The sequence below is a fragment of the Eptesicus fuscus genome, chromosome 9 (genome assembly GCF_027574615.1).
Source record: "Eptesicus fuscus isolate TK198812 chromosome 9, DD_ASM_mEF_20220401, whole genome shotgun sequence".
Taxonomy (NCBI): domain Eukaryota; kingdom Metazoa; phylum Chordata; class Mammalia; order Chiroptera; family Vespertilionidae; genus Eptesicus; species Eptesicus fuscus.
Window position 1 is genome coordinate 53213777 of NC_072481.1, and position 23116 is coordinate 53236892.

The window sequence follows — 23116 nt, forward strand, 5'->3', positions numbered from 1 at the left end:
CCTAACAAAATATGACTAAACCAGCTTAAGGAAGTGTCAGATAAGAGAGTGTGGGTGGGTGGAAAGGGAACCACTAAGCTGCCTCAGAGATAAATATATAACAAATTGCTCCCCGCCCCCGACCCCCTGAACCTCTTTCCTTTTGTCTCCAATGGGTGTGACTTTTTCTCATACATTATCCCTTCTAAAATTCATGGTTGCAATTTAGGAAATAAGTAAAAAGAGACTATTTGAGCTAACAAAGAATAGATAAAAAAGAATATCATATAGTCTAGCCCAGACTACTAAAATATTACAATGAAATTTTAGGTCAAAGCCCCAGTTAGAAACTGCTTTGTTTGCTATTAGTCCTTGTACATATCTTCTCCTTGGTATCCTTTAAGGAAAAGTGTTGATTATGCCAAAGCAGATTTCAAATAATCTCAGCAAAATCAATAATAATCTAGATTTAGTTTCTAGATTTCCCTGAAAGCCATTATAATAATATATAAGTTTCCCTAAAATATAGAATTATGGTGATCATATTACCACCATAATTCTATATTTATGTTAACCTATTCTACAAGAGGTGCAACCATCATTTGACCAATAACTATAAGTCTTATATAAAAATAATATTTCTAGTGATTATTTCAGATCTTTAATTTCTTCCATTCTGACCAAGTTTTTCAGAGTCCTTCCTCTTGGCTCCTGATTTTTAGTTCTATATCTCATTTAAAGTTTATTCTTGCACCATAAACTCTGGTGTTTCCATGAACTTCTGGTTTTGAAGCATAACATTTATTAAATGAATGCAACTTGAACTCACTCCTCTGACTCTTTCAATGAATATAAGAAGTTGTGAACCCTTTAGACCAGGGTCCTCAAACTTTTTAAACAGGGGCCAGTTCACTGTCCCTCAGACCGCTGGAGGGCTGGACTATAGTTTTAAAAAAAACTATGAACAAATTCCTATGCACACTGCACATATCTTATTTTGAAGTAAAAAAACAAAACGGCAAAAACACCTGCATGTGGCCCACGTTGTAGTTTGAGGACGCCTGCTTTAGACAAACCCTTCATCCCAAAATAGAAGCAGATTCAGCCATTGATCACTTTTACTAAATACTAAAACTTGAATTCTGTTCTTGACTAATCCTTTTTCATTACTTTGATAAGGTCATCTTTTTGTAAAATGAGCTCCTGATATTAAATGGCAATCTTTTCTCACCTCCTCCCTTTTACCTACTCCCTAACTCAAAGTTCTTGGATCCTAGGTTCTCTTAAGCATTGTATGGTATCAATTATCTCAGTATAGTTTGTAATGAACCAAGCTCCAAGTCACTAAAGACTAGATATATTAGCAATAAAAACAGTTAAAGCATAAGTGAGATAAAGAGGGGAGTACAAATAAAACCAGCAGAAGATGGAACAACAATTTTATACAAAGTATTCGGAGATAAATCTTATAATTAAAATTCATTTCAATTACTTTAAGAAATTAAGCTGAAGATAACTTCTATAATGTTCTATGAATGAGAGATATACACAATGAAAAAGCATAGAACAATGTATATATTTATAAAATATAAATAAATAGTTGTTAATAAAAATGACATTAATAATGATGTTAGCATCAATAACACCAATGAACTTTAGAAATTTCTCAAAATAATTAACATATTTTGCCAAAATATTCATAACATTCAAAACACTTCTAAATCCCAATATATAATGATATATTCTATATAACTGCATAGATATTATATAATATCTTATCTAATAAAGAGGGAATATGCTAATTGACCCTCATGCCATCGCAAAGATGGTGTAGCCCACAGCCAATAAGGAGGAAATATGCTAATTGACTGCCCCGCCCTTAAAGATGGTGGTGCCCACAGCCAGTAAGGAGGGAATATGCTAATTGACTGCCATGCGCTCAAAGATGGCGGTGCCCGCAGCCACAAGATGACAGCGCCCAGTCCCCTCAGCCATGCCGGGGCTGCAGGCGCATGGCAAGGCCATTCCGCGCACCTGCCTCCAGAGTCCCCATTCCCTTCAGCCCCCCAGCCCCCAAGGGCTGGCCTGAGGTGCAGGCAAGCCTTGAATGGCAGCTGCCCAGCCACCCAGAGTTACCTGAGGCTCAGGTAACCAGGGCTGGCCGAGGATTGCGCTGCCAGCAGTGGTAGCAGCAGAAGTGTGATGGGGTGTCGCCTTCCCCTGATCGCTGGGTCTCCAACTGCCCCTATGAGAGGGGGCAGGCCAGACTGAGGATCCCCCTCCAGTGCATAAAATTTTATGCATCAAGCCTCTAGTAACCTTTATAATATGAATATTTTACTCCTATTGATGCCCATAATAGTCACTTGCCATAACATAACCTACATCTATGTATATGGATATATAAATATATGGATATGTGTGTATGTATATATACATATTTCTGTATATGAGTCTTTCTAAACATATATATATCTCCAAATTGGTTATCATCATATCCAAATTGGTTACAATATTCAGTGAAAAACTCCTCTGTTTAAAGCATATAAAAAGCAAGTGTCATGCCTAAAATAAGTAAGTTTATATTCTACATAGAGGGCCAAAAGACACTTCACATGAACTTTATAGTTTAATAAAGCATGCTGTCATCTGGGGCAAATTAATATAGTTGGCAGTGAGTGCTCATGAGGGAAAAGTTTTGAGTAGGATGCCTTTGCCTTTTAAAACTATGTTTTTATTCAATGAATAACTTGTGAGATTTAAGGGCTTGAGGATATCTCTGAGCTATATTTAGAACACACATCCTCAATTACATTGAAATCAGACTAATGGCAGCCTAGACCTTTCTGTAGACCCTCCTAATATTTTACTATAATAAAAATATTTGTAGCTCAGGCTACTCAGGAAAAGTCCACACATAAAATAGTTTATCACAAACACAGTGCTTTACAAATTATAAAAAGTTCATTTTTGTTAATTATACTACAATATTGTCTTCATTTCTACCATTACCTAATGTCCAAGTCAAAACAAAAAGCATAAACTCTGGTGTCAGGAGACCTGAAGATAAGTCCCAGCAATGTTACTTAACTGTGTAGCTTTGGTAAATTAACAAACTCCTCTGAGACTTAGTTTTCCTGTTTATAAAATGAGATAAAAATACCTATCTTACAGTGTTGTGGAACATAAGTTACATATTACATGAAATATATCTAGTGTAGTGCGTTGTACACAGCAGGCACTCAATAAATATGCTTCTATTTCCACTGTGTCCTCAAAGCAGTATATAATTTAAAATCAAATAGTGAATTAATATTATGCCATTCGTGGAATTATCAGCCTTTAATAAACTAAATATTTATATTTTAAACTACTAAGAAGTAATTTTATACTATTATTAATATCTACTTATAACTCATAAGAGAAATACATACACAAAGCATAAATTATAAAATGGTCATGATAAGTGTAATTAATATATCACAAAATTACATTTGTACTACATTATTATAGGACTTTTCTCACATCAAGAAAATCACAAGTAGAATATTAACAATATGATACAATATATTTTCCTTAAAATGTTACAAAAATTATAGTTATAATATCTTCAATAAAAATATTTCAAAGAAAAGTAATAAATTCATTTGACTTACATGTTTCCTTCGTGCAAGCTTTCCTGTTATATTTGTTTCAGGCTTAATAATGAGATCCTTCAAAACCTTATTTTCATATCTTCTGTGTTTGGAAGTCCATTTTGCTTTACATTCACTAATAAATTTTCCTTGACGTTTTTTATGCAAAAACAAGGGGCTGAATAATAAAGGGGGAAAGTAGTCATTTAGTATTTTAACCAAAATAAAGAGAAGGAAAATACATCTTAGAAAACATGGTGGTAAATTTAATGTAATATTTATTTTAATAATACATTATACTATTTAGGCACTAAGATTTTCCATCAACATTCATTATGAGATAAATGAGTGATGCGAAATCTGTGGTGACTTGAATCCATAAACAATTCTATACTTATATCTCACTCCGCATTTTAACTAGAGGCCCAATGCACGAAATTTATGCAAGAATAGGCCCTCACAGTTGCAGCTGCCTCAGCCCTCACAGCCTCTGCTGCCTTGCAGCCCCACCCCCCACCACTGTCTTTCCAGAAGGTCCTCTGGAAGGTCATTCTGTAAGTTTGTTCTGCTATCAGGTCTAGTTAGCATATTAGCTCTTTATTATATAGGATGGAAGAAAGAACATGACTAAATTATCTAGAAAAATATAAGGTAACCTATCTTTATTTTTCCTTTCCAGTGAAGAAGTTATTTTTATTTCCATCTAGGAAAATTACTGTAGAGTAGTAGTGTTCAACAGAATATAATGTAAGCCACAAAATAATTTAAAATTTTCTATATAAGACCCACTTTAAAAAGATTGAAAGAAATAAGTGAGGCTAATTTTAATATTATGGTTTATGTAAATATTACCTGATTAATTGATTAAACAAACTAATATCGTACTAAGTAGTGAAGTTTTTTAATGTTATAAACTTCCAGCCTTTTGCAAAAGTTTTTCTCTGATCCCAAAAGAGTTCTTCTTAGCTGTCTTTTCTCCTGGTTCTCTTTGGTAAACTTCAAGATGGTTTACAGTTCTCTTAACTATCCTATCTAATAAAGAGGAAATATACTAATTGACTATCACACCCTCACAAAGATGGTGGCACCCACAGCCAATAAGGAGGGAATATGCTAATTGACTGTCACACCCTCAAAGATGGCGGCGCCACAGCCACAAGATGGTGGTGCCCAGTCTCCTCAGCCCCACCGGGGACTGGGCACCAGACACTGAGCTCCCTAGTCCCCTCAGCTCCCCCAGCTTCCCAGGGCCAGCCCGAGGCACAGGCAAGTCTCAAATGGCGGCTGCCCAGCCGACACCTGAGGTGCAGGCAAGCCTCAGGTGGCAGCTGCCCAGCCACCCAGGGCCGCCTGAGGCTCAGGTAACCAGGGCTGGCCAAGGCTTGCACTGCCGACAGTGGCAACAGCAGAGGTGTGATGGGGGCATCGCCTTCCTCTGATTGCCAGGTCGCCTCCTGCCCCTGAAGGCACCTGGACTGTGAGAGGGGGCAGGCCAGGCTGAGGGACCCCCACTCCACTGCATGAATTTTCATTCACTGGGCCTCTAGTGTATAATATAATTATACTTGTTCTCTACTTGCTGAGAGCACTGGTGATCAGAGCTTTACTATTCTCTACCTTTTGAACTGGGTGAGAGCTTCTGCCCTACAAGTAAGAGCTGAGAAGAGGAGGAGAGCCCAAGACCTCTTAGCTACTCTTGCCTAGATTAGATTTTCTAAGATATTTTTCAATTTACTTTTGTAAAGGGTCAGCTTTAGAGAAATTTCTCAAAATATTGTTAAAAACCATAGAGAAATCAGCTGGCAATTAGTGGAGGCTATTAACAGTTGTGATGTCAAAGGTTTCAAAGAGCTTAACAGAGAAATCAGAAAAAGAGATAGTCAAAGAGAGCCCTGCTACAACCACTATCACCCCAAGGGTGGCTGCGCCCGGCCAAGGGTGTGCACGCTAAGAAGCAGTATCACAGGCTGCTCAATGTGGGGGGAATAGACTTCACTAAAATAGTCCACCTAGTCATTAAATAAATTTACAAGCAAAAAACGAGTCCTGGGTGAAGAGATCAGTATCCAGAGTTGTTACAATATGCTATCTAAAATGTCCAGTTTTCAACAAAAAACTATGACAGGCAAAGAAAGACAAAAGTGTAAACTAGACAGATAAAAAGAGCAGGCCTTTGGAACTGCTTTTGAAAGGGCACAGATGATAGACAAAACAGATAAAGGCTTCAAAGCAGCTATTATAAATATGCTTAAAGGAAATAAACCTTAAATAAGTAAAGAGAGGAATAATAATGATGTCTTCTCAAATAGAGATTATCCATAAAGACACATAAATTACTAAAAAAGAACCAAATGAAAATTCTGCGATTAAAAAGTATAATAACTGAAAATGGTTGCGTAAGTAGTTCAACAGCAGATTTTAATTGGTAGAAAGAAATCAGAAATTTTGAAAAGGTTGATAAAAATTATGCTGACAGAGAGAAAGATATTGAAGACAAGTTATTAGACCCACAAAGAAATCTAGAGTATCATTAAGTTCACCAACATAGGGATAATGAAAGTAACAGATAAAAAAAAGAGAGAAGAAAATAAATATATATATTAGAACTAATGTCTAAAACTGTCTGAAATCTAAAGAAAACATTAATGTATAAATCTAAGGGCTCAACAAATTATAAAAAGACTAAGTGCAAAGATCCATATCCAGACACCGCATAGTAAAACTATTAAAATCCAAAACAAAGAAAGAAAATTTTGAAAAAAGCAAGAGAAAATGACTAGTTCTTAGTTATTCTATTAAATGTGATAATCAGATCCAATTATTAAAGCTTCAGTTCAGGCATGATCTCCTAAAAGTATTCTCTGACATTTCATAAGCAAAGTTAATTACATCTACATCCAGTCTACTCCAAGAAAATGATTCATTATAATGAGACTTTCTGATTTTGTTTAATAAACTGTCCTTTGAAGTAGGTAGTCAAAATGCATATAGGTCACAGACACAAAGGTTGCTGTTAGAGTAGCTTAAATGCAAGTGCCATGTGTTGCATGTGATTTGTTTTGAACTATATATTTCTAAAGGAGACTTGTTTCTGGAATGGCAACAAAGGCTTAAGAGAGTCAGAACTGTCCTCATCTGAAAGAGAAGGCAGACAGGAGTGATCCTGCTATGAGAGCTTGAATCATCAGGGCATGGTACCCAGGAAACAAGACTATTATTACATTTCCTGAATTCTGTTTATGGATGTGCTGCTCCTGCCCCAAGTGCAGGAAGAACCACACAAGGTTAGAATGAGTCTATTCACCTCTGTAAGCCATTAGTTTGCTAATGAATCTAATGAGGACAAGAAGATGGTACTAAAGCTTGCTTGTGTATCCATGTAGAAGCTCACTCATTTTGAAAGAAAACAATCATACAAAATATTCTGCTTCTCATACCACTTTGAAAAACTAGTTTCTAAAAAGACTAAGATATGTCTATTTTTTTATTCAGGGTTTCAAAAAAATCAAAACATTTTGTAAAGTGTTAGTAAAATTAAAATTATTATGTGTAAACTTAAAAAAATAAATGATTCAGTCTAATTCTGACAACTTAAGTAGAGGCATTATTAAACTCAGAAAGATATTATAAGACTAGATTCAATGTATTTTATTTGTTAAATTATTAAGTTGCTTACACAATCATAAAATATTTTCAGTCATTTAATAATATTTTAACAAAGATTATATTTTTGTTTAGCAAATAGTAGAGGAAAGGACATCTGTGTTCCAAAAGAGTATTAAACTGTGTTAATTTTAAAGCTGCAAATTTTAGATAACACTAGCTTGAATCTGTACCTTGTCTTTACAGATTATGATTAATGATCCAAACCATATGAAAAGATAGATTTTATTTTAAATTATTTATATCCGGCAAATTCACCTTACTCAAATATTTTCATAGGAATGTTGACCTAAATTTATCATTGAAAATAGGATTTACTTTGAAAAAAATGTGTGCTACTTCTATTTTGATATACCTATTTTCTAAGGTAGGAATTAACTTAATCTTTATTATATATAAATGATGTAGTCACTATTGAACAAAATCAGCATTCAAAATTACATAATTTACTATAAAAAATAGGCTATTATAATTCCTTTTCTTTTCATAATTCCAAAATAAGGACTCAAAACGTACACTGCATGTAACAGTCAATTACCATCCAAATAATAGATGTATTACTGAAAAGTTGCCTCTAATGCTTTTATATTATGAAATCATGTTAGGTACATTATAAAATTCTTATAAAGAAAATATTTTATGTGAATAATTTGAAATGAGGCTAATAATTTCCTGCATCATATACATTTTGACATTACTATGTTGAATATTATTTGGTAATTCATACCCATTTAAAAACTAGTAGAGGTTTAATAGTGTATATAAAAAAAGAATGCATTCATAGATGTTAATGTTCAAAGATTTTGTCTTAGAATCAACTATGACCTATTTATTCTTTACCCTTTCAGGGGACCTTCAAGTTAGTAAATCTTTTATTTATGTATGTATATATGCATGTATGTATGTATATATGTATGTGTGTATGTATCTTTATTGTTGAAAGTAATACAGATGCACCTTTTTTTCCTCCATTGACCTCTTCTAGCCTCCCCACCCTGCCCCAGGCCTTCACCATACTATTGTATTGTCTGTGTCCATGGGTTATGCATATATGAATATAAGTTCTTTGATTAATCACTCCCCACCCACCCTCCCATCCCCACCTTCCCTCAGAGATTCATCAGTCTCTTCCATGTTTCTATGTCTCTGGAGCTATTTTGTTCATAAGTTTATTTTTTCTTTAGATTCCACATATGAGTAAGATCATGTGATACTTGTCTTTCTCTGAATGACTTATTTTGCTTAGCATAATAGTCTCCAGGTCATAAATCTTGTTTGTTCTCTTTTCCCCCTAGTAAGTTGCCCTTTAGTTTGATGAACCAACTGGTAGCTCAGTTGCAACCTATAATCTAATTCCCTAGATTATAATCAACATTTTTTTCTTTCACAGGGAGTCTTATTTGCAAACATTTGTCATGATTCCAGGATATTCATATATCAAATAATTATGGGGCAATTAACAATATAGATTTCAAAGTTAGTTATTATATCATAAGTTACCTACAACAAATTTCTGTAGTTTTATTTATGCACTTTTATCCTTCATATAAATTTTATAGATCAGGAAAATTAAATTGATATTTTTCTAGCAACCTAAAAATTAGGGGAAAAAGTTTTTCTTGCTTTCTTGAGCACAGCTCCAAGCAAAGTTTAAATTCAACTCAAAAACTAGTAACATACATAACAAAACCAGCAATGAAATTATCCATCACATCAAAATTCAATTAAAATAGAAATTTTATCCTTGTGTTTTGCATAGTCTTCTATATCAGGATCAAAAACTTTTTCCATAAAGAGCCAGAGAGTAAATATTTTAGGTTTTTGCAGTATATATTTGGGTATGTTGCACACTCTTCTATATATTTATAATTCTTTAAAAATATAAAAAAGCATTCTTCTTGTGTAACAAGCCATGTTGGATTGTGCCCACAAGCTGAATTTTGTAAAACCTTGATCTATACCATATTCTGAAACATACATATATGAACACACACACACAAACACAAACATTTTTTCTTCCATTCTACCTTATAGACATTTGGAGAAGAATAGAAAACAAGTGGATATATACATATTTGGATATAGATTTATACGTATACAAACTTAATTGTAAATTAAATTTAAAATAAGAAATTTGTAACTTACAAAAATATTCTAGAGATCCTAGAAAACATATTAGTCTTGCTTATTATAATAATACTAAAGGCCCGGTACATGGATTTGTGCACCAGTGGGGTCCCTCAGCATAGCCTGTGGGGATCAAGCCAAAATCGGCAGTGCAGCCGAAACCGGTTTGGCTCAGGGGATAGAGCATCGGCCTGCAGACTGAAAGGTCCCAGGTTCGATTCTGGTCAAGGGCATGTACCTTGGTTGTGGGCACATCCCCAGTAGGGGGTGTTCAAGAGGCAGCTGATCGATGTTTCTCTCTCATCGATGTTTCTAACTCTCTATCCCTCTCTCTTCCTCTCTGTAAAAAAAATCAATAAAATATATTTAAAAAAAAAGAAAGAAAAAGAAAAACAATGAATAACTTAAAAAAAAATCGCAGTCCAAAGCCACCTGCTGCTCCTCCTGCTGCTCCTGCTCATCCTGGCCCCACTGTGACTGCCACTGCTGCTGCTCGGTAGGCTCACTGCCCCTCCGCTGTGGTCTCCGGGCTGCGGCGGCCAGCCATGATCCCTGCGTCTGGTGCCCATCGATCAGCTGAGTGGCACTTCAGCTGTGAGAACACACTGACCACCAGGGGGCAGATCCTGCATTGAGTGTCTGTCCCCTGGTGGTAAGTGTGCATCATAGCGACTGGTCATTCGGTCGCTTAGGCTTATATATATATAGATGGCTATGCAAACCAAAATGAATTTAATGTACATTTAGTGAAGCTGCACAGTACCTGAAGACCCTGCCATTCTGGCTACCTGTATTGATATATTGTTATCTCCAATGTATGCCTGACTTAAGGGAACAGATACTTCCTTTATCATTTTCCTAAGAGCTAAGACATTGTCATTAACTTAGCATCAGCCTATTTAATGCTTGCTCCCTGAATTTATACTTTTTTTAGGAATAATCCAAAAGCCCAAGGACAATTGCAGCAGAATGACAAGGTGTCATAAGTTAGTAAATGGAAGCTCCCTAAGCAAGCTCTTTCTCTGGTGGAGCCATGGTTCTGCATTGTCTCTCATTGTTACTTATTTCTCAAGTCCAATTATTGTGGCTTCCTGAATATTCTGTGAGTTTCCAGGATAAACCTCCAACAAATTACATCATTCCCTCAGTCATTTAGAGTTAGCTTCTATTGTTTGCAGATAAGAACTCTAGATGCAACATAACCTATAATTTTCCAAATTCTTATGCAGGAAGGATAAGAAAAGTACTTGCTTTAATTATTTTATGAAAGGAATTTTAACTAATGAGCTATTCATCAACATGCAACCAGAAAACTACAGCAAGCATATTATAATCCCTCTATCTGACACTGATGCTACCTACTAGGCCTACTATATAAATACTAGAGGCCCGGTGCATGAAATTCGTGCATGGGGGGTGTCTCTCAGCTCAGCCTGCACCCTCTCCAATCTGGCACCCCTCGAAGGATGTCCGACTGCCCATTTAGGCCTGATCCCAGGAGGATCGGGTCTAAATGGGCAGTCGGACATCCCTCTCACAATCCAGGACTGCTGGCTCCCAACTGCTCGCCAGCCTGCCTTCCTGATTGCCCCTATCTGCTTCTGCCTGCCAGCCTGATCAGCCCCTAACCACTCCCCTACCAGCCTGATTGATGCCTAACTGCTGCCCTGCCAGCCTGTTTGCCCCTAATTGCCCTCCCCTGCAGGCCTGGTCCCTCCCAACTGCCCTCCTCTGCTGGCCATCTTGTGGTGGCCATCTTGTGTCCACATGGGGGCAGCCATATTTGACCACATGGGGGCAGCCATCTTGTGAGTTGGAGTGATGGTCAATCTGCATATTACTCCTGCTTTCTCCGTGGCCACAGCCATCTTGGCTGGGTTAATTTGCATACTCGCTCCTGATTGGCTGGTGGGCATGGCTTGTGGATGAAGCAGAGTGATGGTTAATTTGCATATAACTCTTTTATTAGATAGGATAAAGAGTTTGGGGAGATATTCCACTACTAAAATAAATTCCTTAGTTTTCTTCGTATTATATTTGTATTAAATAAGTAAATGTAGTACTTTCTCTTCTTTTCATCTACCTTTTTTTTACTAGTCCTCAGTTTGTCTCTTATAGTATCTATTAAATAATTATATTTATCTCACATAATTGCTGTGAGGATTGAGTGAGCTAATTATATTTAAAACTTTAAACATGAAAAAAGTAAATTGCAGTAAAAATAATTTAGTAAGAGTAAAGTCACATGTTATTTTTGTAAAGTAATATACAAAGCTACTGTACCATTATATAACATGTTATATTATACTAGAGGCCCAGTGTGCACGAAATTGTGCATGGGTAGGGTCCCTAGGCCTAACCTGCGATCAGGCCATTTTCCACTCTCTTGCCAGTCCCCAGTCCTGCCCAGCCACTACCACCCACCCCATTCACCATGTGGCGATTGATCGGAGCCTGTGGGCTGGGGGGAGGGACCAAGATGTCTGCCTTCCGCCTGCTCGCCAGTCCCCAGTCCTGCTCCGCCACCACCCATATTGGTTCCCCGTGGTTCCCTGTTCATCATCCAGCAGTGACTGGAGCCTGCAGGCCAGGATGGGAACAAGAGGCCATTCTGCCTGCTTGCCAGTTCCCAGTCCTGCCCCGCCACCACCCACCTTGGTTCCCTGTTCGCCATCCAGCAATGGGAGCCTGCAGGCCAGGTGGAGGGACTGAGAGGTGGTCAATGCACCTCATAGCGACTGGTTGAGCGGTCGTTCTGGTCATTACGCCATTATGGTCACTGGGCTTTTATTATATAAGATACTATTATATATAGAATATAATAATTCCACTAGGGTGTTTCTGGTTGATAGTAGTTTATGTATAATTATTGTCAAACAACTTTAATCATTATGATTAACACGTTAAGCACCATGTCAATCACCAGTGACTGACACTACACTTTCTGGAAAGGAAGACAAAACAGGCTTGGCGCTTAACGTGTTAAGCTAATAAGTAAAATTATTGGCAATGTTGGCAACCAGAATTTACATGGTAGAAGAAGGGAAATATAACATGGAAATAAGGGTAAGCAGTGAAGAACCCTCGGTGTTGGATTAGCATTGGAGGTATCAGTATGTATTCACAATGAAGAAAATAATAATCCATTATTCAGTCTGGTGAAGTGACCTAGGAACCATGACACCCCAGAACAAGGAACACATCTAGTTCCATGATTTTGGTTTCCAAATACCATTCCCCCGTAAACAGCATAGGGCTCTTTGGAAAATAACTGATTCCAGGGCTGTGGAAAAGAGAGAATACAATTTGGGATATGGCAAACCTGACATTTGCATTTTTAACATACACAGTTTCATCTCTTTATGTGTGACCACAAATGTCCTAAACATAAATAAATTTCTGTCTCACATTGGACACAAAACTTAAATTCTCAACCAAGTTAAATTCTTAATATTTCATCAACAAAACAGAAAATACAGGACAAACTTAAAAGTTCTAATGTATTAAATAATATAAAGTGTACTAAAGTATCTAATATGGTACTTGACATATATCACACATTCAATGTTTGTTTCCTAATTTTTTCCATTCTTTTGTCTTTTTTATATCACATTGACCCAACCAATAATCCTCCCTATTACCTCAATAGCTGCCCTTACATAGATTTAGAAAGCTGCCAATCTAAGCACAACACTTCATTCTAAAAGTAAAAGTGTACCTTCCTCAGACCCCCATGTTAAAATAGTATGACTTTAAAAATAATAACAGTAATCACAATAATTTTCTAAAGTTAGGCAGTATATAAAATTTAAAAGCTGTATACAAAATTTCAAGCAGTTTAAGTGAACAAAGCAAGGTGCAAAACACTGGGGCATGAGGGACATTTCTCATAGCTAGAAATAGATAGATGAGAACACTGATTGATTGGACCTTTAGGAATCCATAGGCACCTTTCAGGGTAGCTTTATATGTTTCCCAGTTCTTTCTGGTTTTGCTTTCCCATAGATGAATCCAAAAATGCTTTTATGGTTCTAGCTTCCACAGTCTCTCCATTTATTTATGTATCATCTATTAAGCAAATATTTTTGAGCACCTACCATGTATCAAGCATTATGGTATATGCAGGGATATGGAGTGTGCAGTACATCTGGAGATGTAATTATACAGACATCTGCAATACAGTATGGTAAGTGCTTGTGATAATAAAGGTATGTGATGACTATTGCATGGGCAAATATCCTAGTCATTTGCCCCTAGCACATTGGGAGCAATTGAAGGATTTCTAAGTTGATCAATGCAATTACTCAGTGCATGTTATGGTAAATATAATTGGAAGGGAGAAAGAAATCCAAAGAAACATTTTTCCATGGAGTCTAATAATGCAGAGAGCACAACATATAATAACCACAATAAAGATGATATTTTGGTGAAGGCCTGGGGTAGGTAGGGGTTGGGAAGAGGGAGGTAAAGTGGGGGGGGGGGACTGGAGAACATCTGTAATACTATCAACAATAAAATAAAATATTTTTAAAAGACTGAAGAGATCTTACTACTGTTATCTTTATAGTATCATATGAGATAATAAACATAAACATAAGTATATAACATTAATATAAAATAATAGCTAATAAGAATGCAATATCCATATTTGCCAGGTGTTATGTGCTTTATATACATGATCTCACTTCCCACAAGCAAACTGCTGTTAGCCTCTGATCTCTACCATTTAACATATCAGGAACTCAGACTCAGAGTAGTTAATTAATATGCCTAATGGAACAGCATTTTAAAGAGAGAAATAATCCAAATTTGTCTGTCTTGAACCACTCTGATATATTTTTACTAGTGGCCCAGTGCACAGATTTGTGCACATTGAAAGAAAATTAATTAGAAGAAATATTTTAATATCACTATTTGTTCTTTCTCTATAATAGAAGTGTCAACCAAATTCAGGATCGACAATGACAGATCAAAACATGTGCATGTGACTGGTGCCAGCGAGAACTTTATATGCATCGCGCATGCGTGAGTCAACTTAGCCTTTTATAGATATAGAATAAACTTGCTTCACTAGACCTGCTTCCTGATGTAGCTAAACTTTGTTCCAGCCCAGTGAAGCACCCTAACTTCTCTTTCAGATAATTGTCAGCAACACAGAGGTAAATATCAACATGAAGTAGATTATTATTGTAGATCATGCAGTTAGAACAAAAGGTAAAATATTTAACTGCAGCAGTGTTTGACTATATTCTGAGCAGTGAGAAAACCTAAAGTCATTTTCAAGGTCCACCATTTCTTACTTCTTTTCAGTAGGGTCAAGTTTCTAAGCTTTCTAAATCTGTTTTCTGGCTAATGAAAAGAAAATAGAATTCTACCAAGTACCCTATCTACCTACTCCAGGACTTCTGTGAGGATCAAATGAGATGAGGCATGGGAAAATGCTTAACAGACATTTGGCTAAAGTGTGAAATGTTTGCACCTGGCTATAAAGCAAATCATATTCCTGGGCTGAAGAAACTGCAAGGAGGCTAGTCGTCACTAGGGAGAGGAAGCCAGATGTTGCTACATGACGTCATTACCCGTTCCCACAGTGACCGTTTCTGGGCTGGGCTGGGCTGTGGATCGCATTTTGCGCTATGGGGACTTGGCAACATCGGCTGTGATTTGGTTGGCTGTCACTCTGGGATGGTGGTGGGGCCTGTGTCCCACTTAGGGGAAGCCAAGTGTGAATGCTTGGTCCACGGTGCCAGTGCATGTCATGGCAGCTCCAGTGTTGAGTGTCTGCCCCCTGGTGGTCAGAGCGGTCATAGTGACCAGTCAGATGGTTAGACACTTAGCATATTAGCCTTTTATATATATAGATTACAGACATCTCTCCCCACAAATCTTATTCAAATTCTATTCATGCATGCTGAATTTTGAGATACCATTTCCATGCACAAGGTTTTTAATCTAATGTTACATGCATATACAGGAAATCTTGATTCTAAAAGTGAAAAACTCAATTGTAGGGGCATAGCTAAAGATAAGTCCCTTTAATTAGACCTTTATTTCATATAAAACTCACACTAAATTTAAAGAAAGATGAGACAGAAAAAATATTTTAAATAAATATGCTCCTGTCAGCAGCTGCCTGATCCTTTTCCACATCTTTTATTCCATATAATTTTACTTGTTTCCACTGTGAGTCCAATTTCTCTCACACTTTGACCTTAGTTTGAAAAGTATATGGAACCTCTTCTTCAGAAGTTGCAGGCACTGTATTATGGTCAGTTTGGCTCCTTGATCCTCATACTTTTCTCTCTCTAAGAGGGCTACTGTTATCTATGATTTAGCCATGCAGGCTAATGCAGGAGACCATTCTCTCTGCCTACCACACAATGCTGAATATCATTTCAATGAAACTTCCTAATCTGAGTTGCCCAATTCTGGATCTATTTTAATCCTACCTATATTTCAGGGGGACATTTCATTTCTATCTTCTGTACTCTATCATTTAGCATCTGAAAATAAGCTATAAAAATTTTTCATTTACTTTATCATATGTGTGATGTTTGGCATGACTAATCCTACCTAATAATAGACAAATATGCAAATTGACCATACCTCCAACACACCCACAAGCCATGCCTACAAGCCAATCATAGCGAGTATGCAAATTAACCCAAACCAAGATGGCTATAGCCACAGAGAGCAAGGTTTCCTAGGTAACAGAGGAAGCCAAGCTTTCCGCCTGCCTTGCCAGGCCTAAGCCTCCACTCAAGCTACAAAGTTTCAATTATAGAAAGTAAACAAATTCAAACAAGTGGCGGCAGGATGGAGCTTGAGAGAGCAGACCAGGGTTGCCGCCAGCAACAGGGGAAGCAATGCTTTCCGCACATCCTGGCCGGGCCCACCCACTTAAGGCAACAAAGTTTCAATTATAACCCCAACAGAAATGGCTGCCGGCCTCTGAGGGAGCCCCAGGCTTGGCTCCGCTCCGGGCTACAAAGTTTCAATTGTAGAAGAAAAATAAATTCCAGATACCAGGGCCTGCGCTTGGGTAGCTAGGGGGAGTGGCCGGCCTGCAAACCACCACAGGCCCCTCGCTCAGGCCATCCCAGGTCCCAAGGAAACCCCCACCTGATCCGGGACACCAGTGGGATTGGGCCTAAACAGGCAGTCGGACATCCCTCAAGGGGTCCCATATTAGAGAGGGTACACGCTGGGCTGAGGGATAACTCCCCTCCGTGCACGAATTTCATGCATCGGGCCTCTAGTATGTATGTGTGTGTGTGTGTGTGTGTGTGTGTGTGTGTGTGTGTGTGCGTGTGTGTGTATATATATAAATTGACAGAATACCCTATCTTTTCTCCCGAAGTTCAGTGTTCAGAGATTCTGCCAAGAAAAGTGTTCCTCTATTTGCAAATGTCAGCTACTGGAAACAAATGCAAGGAACAAAGAGAAAGAAAACTACAATTAACCAATGTAGATTGATATGGTAGCAGATGTTTCACCAAAATTATCTTCACATTCAAACAAATTATGAAATCCTCATATATGTCTCATGGTTTATATTTCTATTTCATCCCATTACATGAGGGAATTCAGTATGTTTTAGATGGTTGTTTTTTAATTTAAGAGAAACACTGTAGAATTACTCAATTATTAATTAATAAAAACTTTATTACTTATATACATATATAGTCAATTCTCTTTAAAAAAGGAAAAGTATCAAATTTTTATTATGCCAAATATTATAAGATATTACTATAAAGTCTGTGGTGTGTTCCTTAAAACTAATTCAAGTAATCAATAAAGTACCATTTTAATAGGAATGCAAAAATGAGTATTATTGGACAAATGCCTTTTTATCATTGATTTTCTTAACATCTTAGTTTAATATTCAAATAGTAGAGAAAATAAAACATACCTCAAATGTTTTCTAACTAGAAAACCACGTATCCATCTTTGAATAATCAAAACTGGTGAATTATGAGCCATGATTTCATTTATTTTTGAAATAACAAATTTGATGTCATTAGTTTCATCCTCATAGGTTGATCCCTGTATAAAGAAAATATGTTTAATAATTATATTTTATGAAATTATTTCCAAAAGACACTTTAAACTCGGTACTTTCTTGGTAGAAACTATTAACACATTCACAGGTATCTTAAAGGCACAGGAGTTGAATGATACACATTTTCACATATATTTTATTAGATGAGTAAATCAAGATTTAGTAGCACTGAATAACTTCAATTCTCTAACAAAATGCAAGATCCATGATGATAACTTCCTCTATTCTCTAGATTCTTCTCCCAATCTGAGAGCATAGATATCAACTTTGACCAAAGTATGTCAACCTCTGAAAAGTAGTTACATGAATAGGTATTAAGTGAAACTCTAAAAGTATTCTGTGGATCCCCATCCAGAAAACTGTCATGTTGGATTCATAAAATAATTTACAGCAGTTCAAAATTTTGTTGCAGCTTCACTACAATGTTGGACACTAGTATTGGAACACAGCACATCCCCCTGGGGAAAGATATATTCTCTCTTTCCTTTAAAGAAATTATCTCTAAGATCTCTCACCTGCAAATTGTTTACTTTTGGAAATATAGACTCCCTATATCTTTTTGATCATTTTACTGGTTAGTAATAAAGCCAATTTGGTTATGTTATGAATGTAAGGATTCTGCTTTAAAAAACTAAAATTTGTATTGTTTGAAAATCACCAAACCCATCATGTTATGAACACACACCTTTTCTGCCTATACCTTCAATCATCTATGTACTGCTAGAATAACAACAAAATCTTGCAGATTAGTGCTACTTTATGCCACCCCATAATATGATTGTAGGAGATCAAGATATGCCAACCCAAAATATGCTCCTTTGGCATATTCATTATTTTGACCAGTGACACTTGAAAAACAGCAAAAACAGGAAGGGGATTTCTCTGAACTTCCCTTATATGCCTAAAGGAAGATCTTCCAAAATGCATTCAAAATAAATCCTCTTGTCAATAGTTTCATCAACCAGGAAAGATGGTTTCTTATTAAGGGGAACAAAATGAGAAGATTACAAGGAAAGGAGTTTAAGAGAGACCACCAAACCCAGATGAATTTTGTCACAAACTCCCATCTGTTCTTCTAAGGGCCATTCATCTTTCCTAAAAATCATTTACTCTCCTAAGAAGCCTACATTCTCTCTCCCCATTCTTTAAGCATTAATTCTAAGCCACTTCAGGAGTTACTCATTTTACCCTGAGTATCTCTGATGTATATATGAAGAAGACAGTAACAAACTTCTGTTTGTTTTTCTCTTGTTAATCTCTTTTATTACAGAAGTCTCAGCCAAGAACTCAGAACAGAGAGGGAAAATTATTTTTCCTCCCCTACAGTAGCTTGGGGGCAGGGAGTTTGAGAGCATAAGAAAGAAGTGAATAAGAAGAATATAGTAGGGAACTTAGGTGGCTAGTCTTTAGTGATCCTGGTCAGATGCTGCAGTTCTCACCAGCAGAGAACCATTAAGTTCACACTGCAGTTAAAGCAGAGTCTGGATTCTCACCAAGGCATGAGTAATTCCTTCTCTTTATAAATAGAACTAGAAGCCCGGTGCATGAAATTCGTGCACTCAGGGGTGGGGGGAGTACCTCAGCCTGGCCTGCACCCTCTCGTAGTCTGGGAGCCCTCAGGAGATGTCCGACTGATGGTTTATGCCCACTCTCCGCAGGGAGCAGGCCTAAGCTGGCAGTCGGACATCCTTAGTGCTGCTGTGGAGGCGGGCGAGGCTCCCGCCACCTCTGCTGCGCTCACCACCTGTGAGCCTAGCTCAGGGCTTCTGGCTGAGCGGTGCTCCCCCTGTGGGAGCGCACTGACCACCAGGGGGAAACTCCTGCATTGAGCATCTTCCACCTGGTGGTCAGTGCGCATCATAGAGCGATTGTTTCGCCTTTGGAAGATTTGCATATTAGCCTTTTATTATATAGGATACTCTTCACCTGTGGGCAGAGTTAGTGTCCCTTCCAGAGAACAAGTAACCTCTACACTCAGCTTTCTGATGTCCTAAGACAATTATTTTGTAAAATGACAATAAAGCTGCACTAAATTTGTACAAATGCCATCAACCATTTGAAATCTGAGAATAAATGGAAACATCCTCTTTCTAAAGGGTAAGTAATACATTTCCTCTACTAGAGGAATATGGCTTGGATTTAAATCCCAGTTCTACAACTTGCTAGCAATGTGATTTAGGGTAAGTAACTTACCTGTCCCCAATTCATCATCTGTAGAGATAACAATAATACGCCTCACTGGGTTGTTGTGAGGGAATATCTGTAAAGCACTTAGAATAGGACTAAAACATTTCAAACATCCAAATAATGTTATCTGTAGCAGTTTCATAATAATATTTCTTAAAAGAATATATTTTAGAGTTTACAAAGAACCTATATGCCTTCATGTATCTAATACTCAAAAAACAGTCTAAACCAATTTATCCAAAGTACATAATGTAAAATTATGAAAAAAATTAACTTTAAGGATAATTAGTACTAATATCTTCAATTTAATAAAAAAATTAAATTATTATGTAAAAGTTTAACAAAGAACTACCAACAATCAACAAAATAGATGGTAGAATAATAAAATACCTATGGTCTACCACTTGCTATTATAACCCTGAAATGAACATGGGGCTATTGCTAACCCTGGTATAAAACATGATGAGGCATTTCAAAAACATACTAAGGACTTTTGTAATATGACTCATATGGAAGAGAGTACTTTGTGTTATAACAGCAAAAGTAGTTCTTCCCTGCCAGTGTGGCTCAGTGATTGAGCATCGGCCCATGAACCAAGAGAGCAATGGTTCAATTACTGGTTAGGAAACATGACTGGGTTGTAGGCTAGATCCTCAGTAGGGGCTTGTAGGAAGCAGCCAATCATGATTCTCTCTCACCATTGATGTCCCTATCTCTCTCTCCCTCTCCTTTCCTCTCTCTCTAAAAAATCAAACTATACTAATAAAAGGGTAACATGCTAATTAGACTGGGTCTACCGAACATCTTCTGGATGTCCGACTTCCTTCTGGACAGTTAGGGGGGAACCAGGCCAGCAGGGGGGCAGTTAGTGTTCAGCCAGGCCGGCAGGGGCGGTTACGGGGCAACCAGGCCAGCAGAGGACCAGTTAGGGGTGATCAGGCCGGCAAGCAGAGGCAGTTAGGGGCATCAGGCAGGCAGGTTGGTAGAGTGGTTAGGGGTGATCAGGCAGGCAAGAAGGCGAGCAGTTAGGACCCAGCAGTCCCAGATTGTGAGAGGGATGTCTGACTGCTGGTTTAGGCCCCATCCCACAGAGACACCCCCCCTCCATGCACAAATTTCATGCACCAGGCCTCTAGTAAAAACATATTTAAACAAAAAAAAAAACCTATATTCTATTCATATTGTATATAATTACCCAGATTCCCAATCAATTTTATATTTATTTTTACTTGATTTTAGAAAGGGAGGGAGAGAAACAATGATGTGAGGTACATTAATCCATTGTTAAAAGTGGGGTATGGAATTCCTGTAAAATTACTTATGCTCTATACTTCTCCCTTAAAGTCTGTTAATATTTGATTTATATATTTTGATACTGTATGTTTGGTGCATATATATATATATATATATATATATATATATATATATATATCCTACCGAATAATAGACAAATATGCAAATTGACCATACCTCCAATACACCCACAAGCCACGCCCACCATCCATCCCACCATCCAATCAGAGCGAGCATGCAAATTAACCCAAATCAAGATGGCTACAGCCACAGAGAGCAAGGTTTCCTAGGTAACAGAGGAAGCCAAGCTTTCTGCCTGCCCTTGCCAGGCCTAAGCCTCCACTCAAGCTACAAAGTTTCCATTATAAAAGGTAAACAAATTCAAACAAATGGTGGCAGAATGGAGCTTGAGAGAGCAGGCCAGGGTTGCCGCCGGCAACAGGGGAAGCAAAGCTTTCAGCACACCCTGGCGGGGCCCACCTGCTTAAGGCAACAAAGTTTCAATTATAACCCCAACAGAAATGGCTGCCGGCCTCCTCGGAGGGAGCCCCAGGCTTGGCTCTGCTCCAGGCTACAAAGTTTCAATTGAAGAAGGAAAATAAATTTCAGATACCAGGGCCTCCACTTGGGTTGCCAGGGGGCGTGGCCGGCCTGCAAACCACCACAGGCCCCTCGCTCAGGCTGCCCCACGCTCCAAGGGAACCCCCACCTGATCCGGGACACCCTTCAGGGCAAACCAGCTAGCCCCCACCCCTGTACCAGGCCTCTATCCTATCTAATAAAAGAGTAATATGCATATTGATCATCACTGCAACACACAATATAGCTGCTCCCATGTGGTCAAAGATCCTGCCCCCATGTGGACACAAGATGGCCACCACAAGATGGCCAGCAGGAGAGGGCAGCTGGGAGGCACCCGGCCTGCAAGGGAGGGCAGTTGAGAAGGACCAGGCCTGCAAGGGAGGAGTGTTGGAGGTGATCAACCCTGCAGGAGAGGGCAGTTAGGGGTGACCAGGCCGGCAGAGGAGGGAAGTTGGGGGCAAACAGGCTGGCAGCAGAGTGGTTAGGGGGTGATCAGGCTGGCAGGCAAAAGCGGTAGGGGCAATCAGAAAGGCAGGCAGGCAAGCAATTGGGAGCCAGCAGTCCTGGATTGTGAGAGGGATGCCGTTTAACGGGCAGTCAGACATCCCTTGAGGGGTCCCATATTGGAGAGGGTACAGGCTGGGCTGAGGGACAACCCCCCTCCATGCATGAATTTTGTGCACTGGGCCTCTAGTATACACATAATTGTATAGTGACCTTGTTTGTCTCTTATTAAGGTCTTTGGCTTAAAGTCTACATCATCTGATAAATATATAAGCTATCCTTGCTTTCCTTTGTTTCCATTTACATGGGATATTTGTTTCCATTTACATGGAATATCTATTTTTTTCAGTCTAGTTTCTTGCTCATATTGGGCAATTTCTACTATTCTGTTTTTCCTTTCTCTCATTCTTTCACCTTTCCCTTTCAATCTAATGTTAAATTCATTCACTAAGTGTTTTTGTTTGTTTGGTTGGTTGGTTATTGCCTTTCTGAGATCTCAAATCACTATTTATTCTTTATATCTGCTATTACAGACCTTAACTCTACTAAGGTCTTCTATTTGCACATGTTTCAAGCATGTTTATGGTTGCCCATTGAAGCTTTTTTTTATCATGGGTGCTTTATAATATTTAACCATTTTATCTTCTCAGTGTTAGCATCTGTTAATTGTCTGTTTTTATTTAATCTAAAATCTTCCAAATTCTTTTCATGTTAATCATTTTTTTGTTAAAACCTAGATTGTATTATGTTGTAAAACTTTTTTTTTTAATATATATTTTGTTGATTTTTTTACAGAGAGGAAGAGAGAGGGATAGAGAGTTAGAAACATCGATCAGTTGCCTCTTGCACACTCCCCACTGGGGATGTGCCCGCAACCAAGGCACATGCCCTTGACCGGAATCGAACCTGGGACCCTTGAGTCTGCAGGCCGACGCTTTATCCACTGAGCCAAACCGGTTTTGGCTATGTTGTAAAACTTTTAATTGTATTTTCATCTTATTTTTTAGCTTTCTTTGAGATTGCTCCATCAGAGGAAATGTGTCATTTTCTTGTGACTTCCAGGTGTAGGAAGAAGGTCAGGTTC

At 38.0% G+C, this 23116-nt stretch overlaps 1 protein-coding gene across 2 annotated transcripts in view; it reads right to left on the reverse strand.

Annotated features, from left to right (window-relative positions):
• LRRIQ3 (leucine rich repeats and IQ motif containing 3) overlaps nucleotides 1–23116 on the reverse strand; it is a 94815-nt gene that overhangs the window by 58694 nt on the left and 13005 nt on the right. For both annotated transcript variants that reach the window (XM_008139537.3, XM_054720802.1), the window contains exons 4-5: nucleotides 17317–17450; nucleotides 3636–3792 (exon numbers count right to left, since the gene is read on the reverse strand). In XM_008139537.3, coding sequence (XP_008137759.2) covers nucleotides 3636–3792; nucleotides 17317–17450 — 291 coding nt within the window. The remainder of the gene's footprint in view (nucleotides 1–3635; nucleotides 3793–17316; nucleotides 17451–23116) is intronic.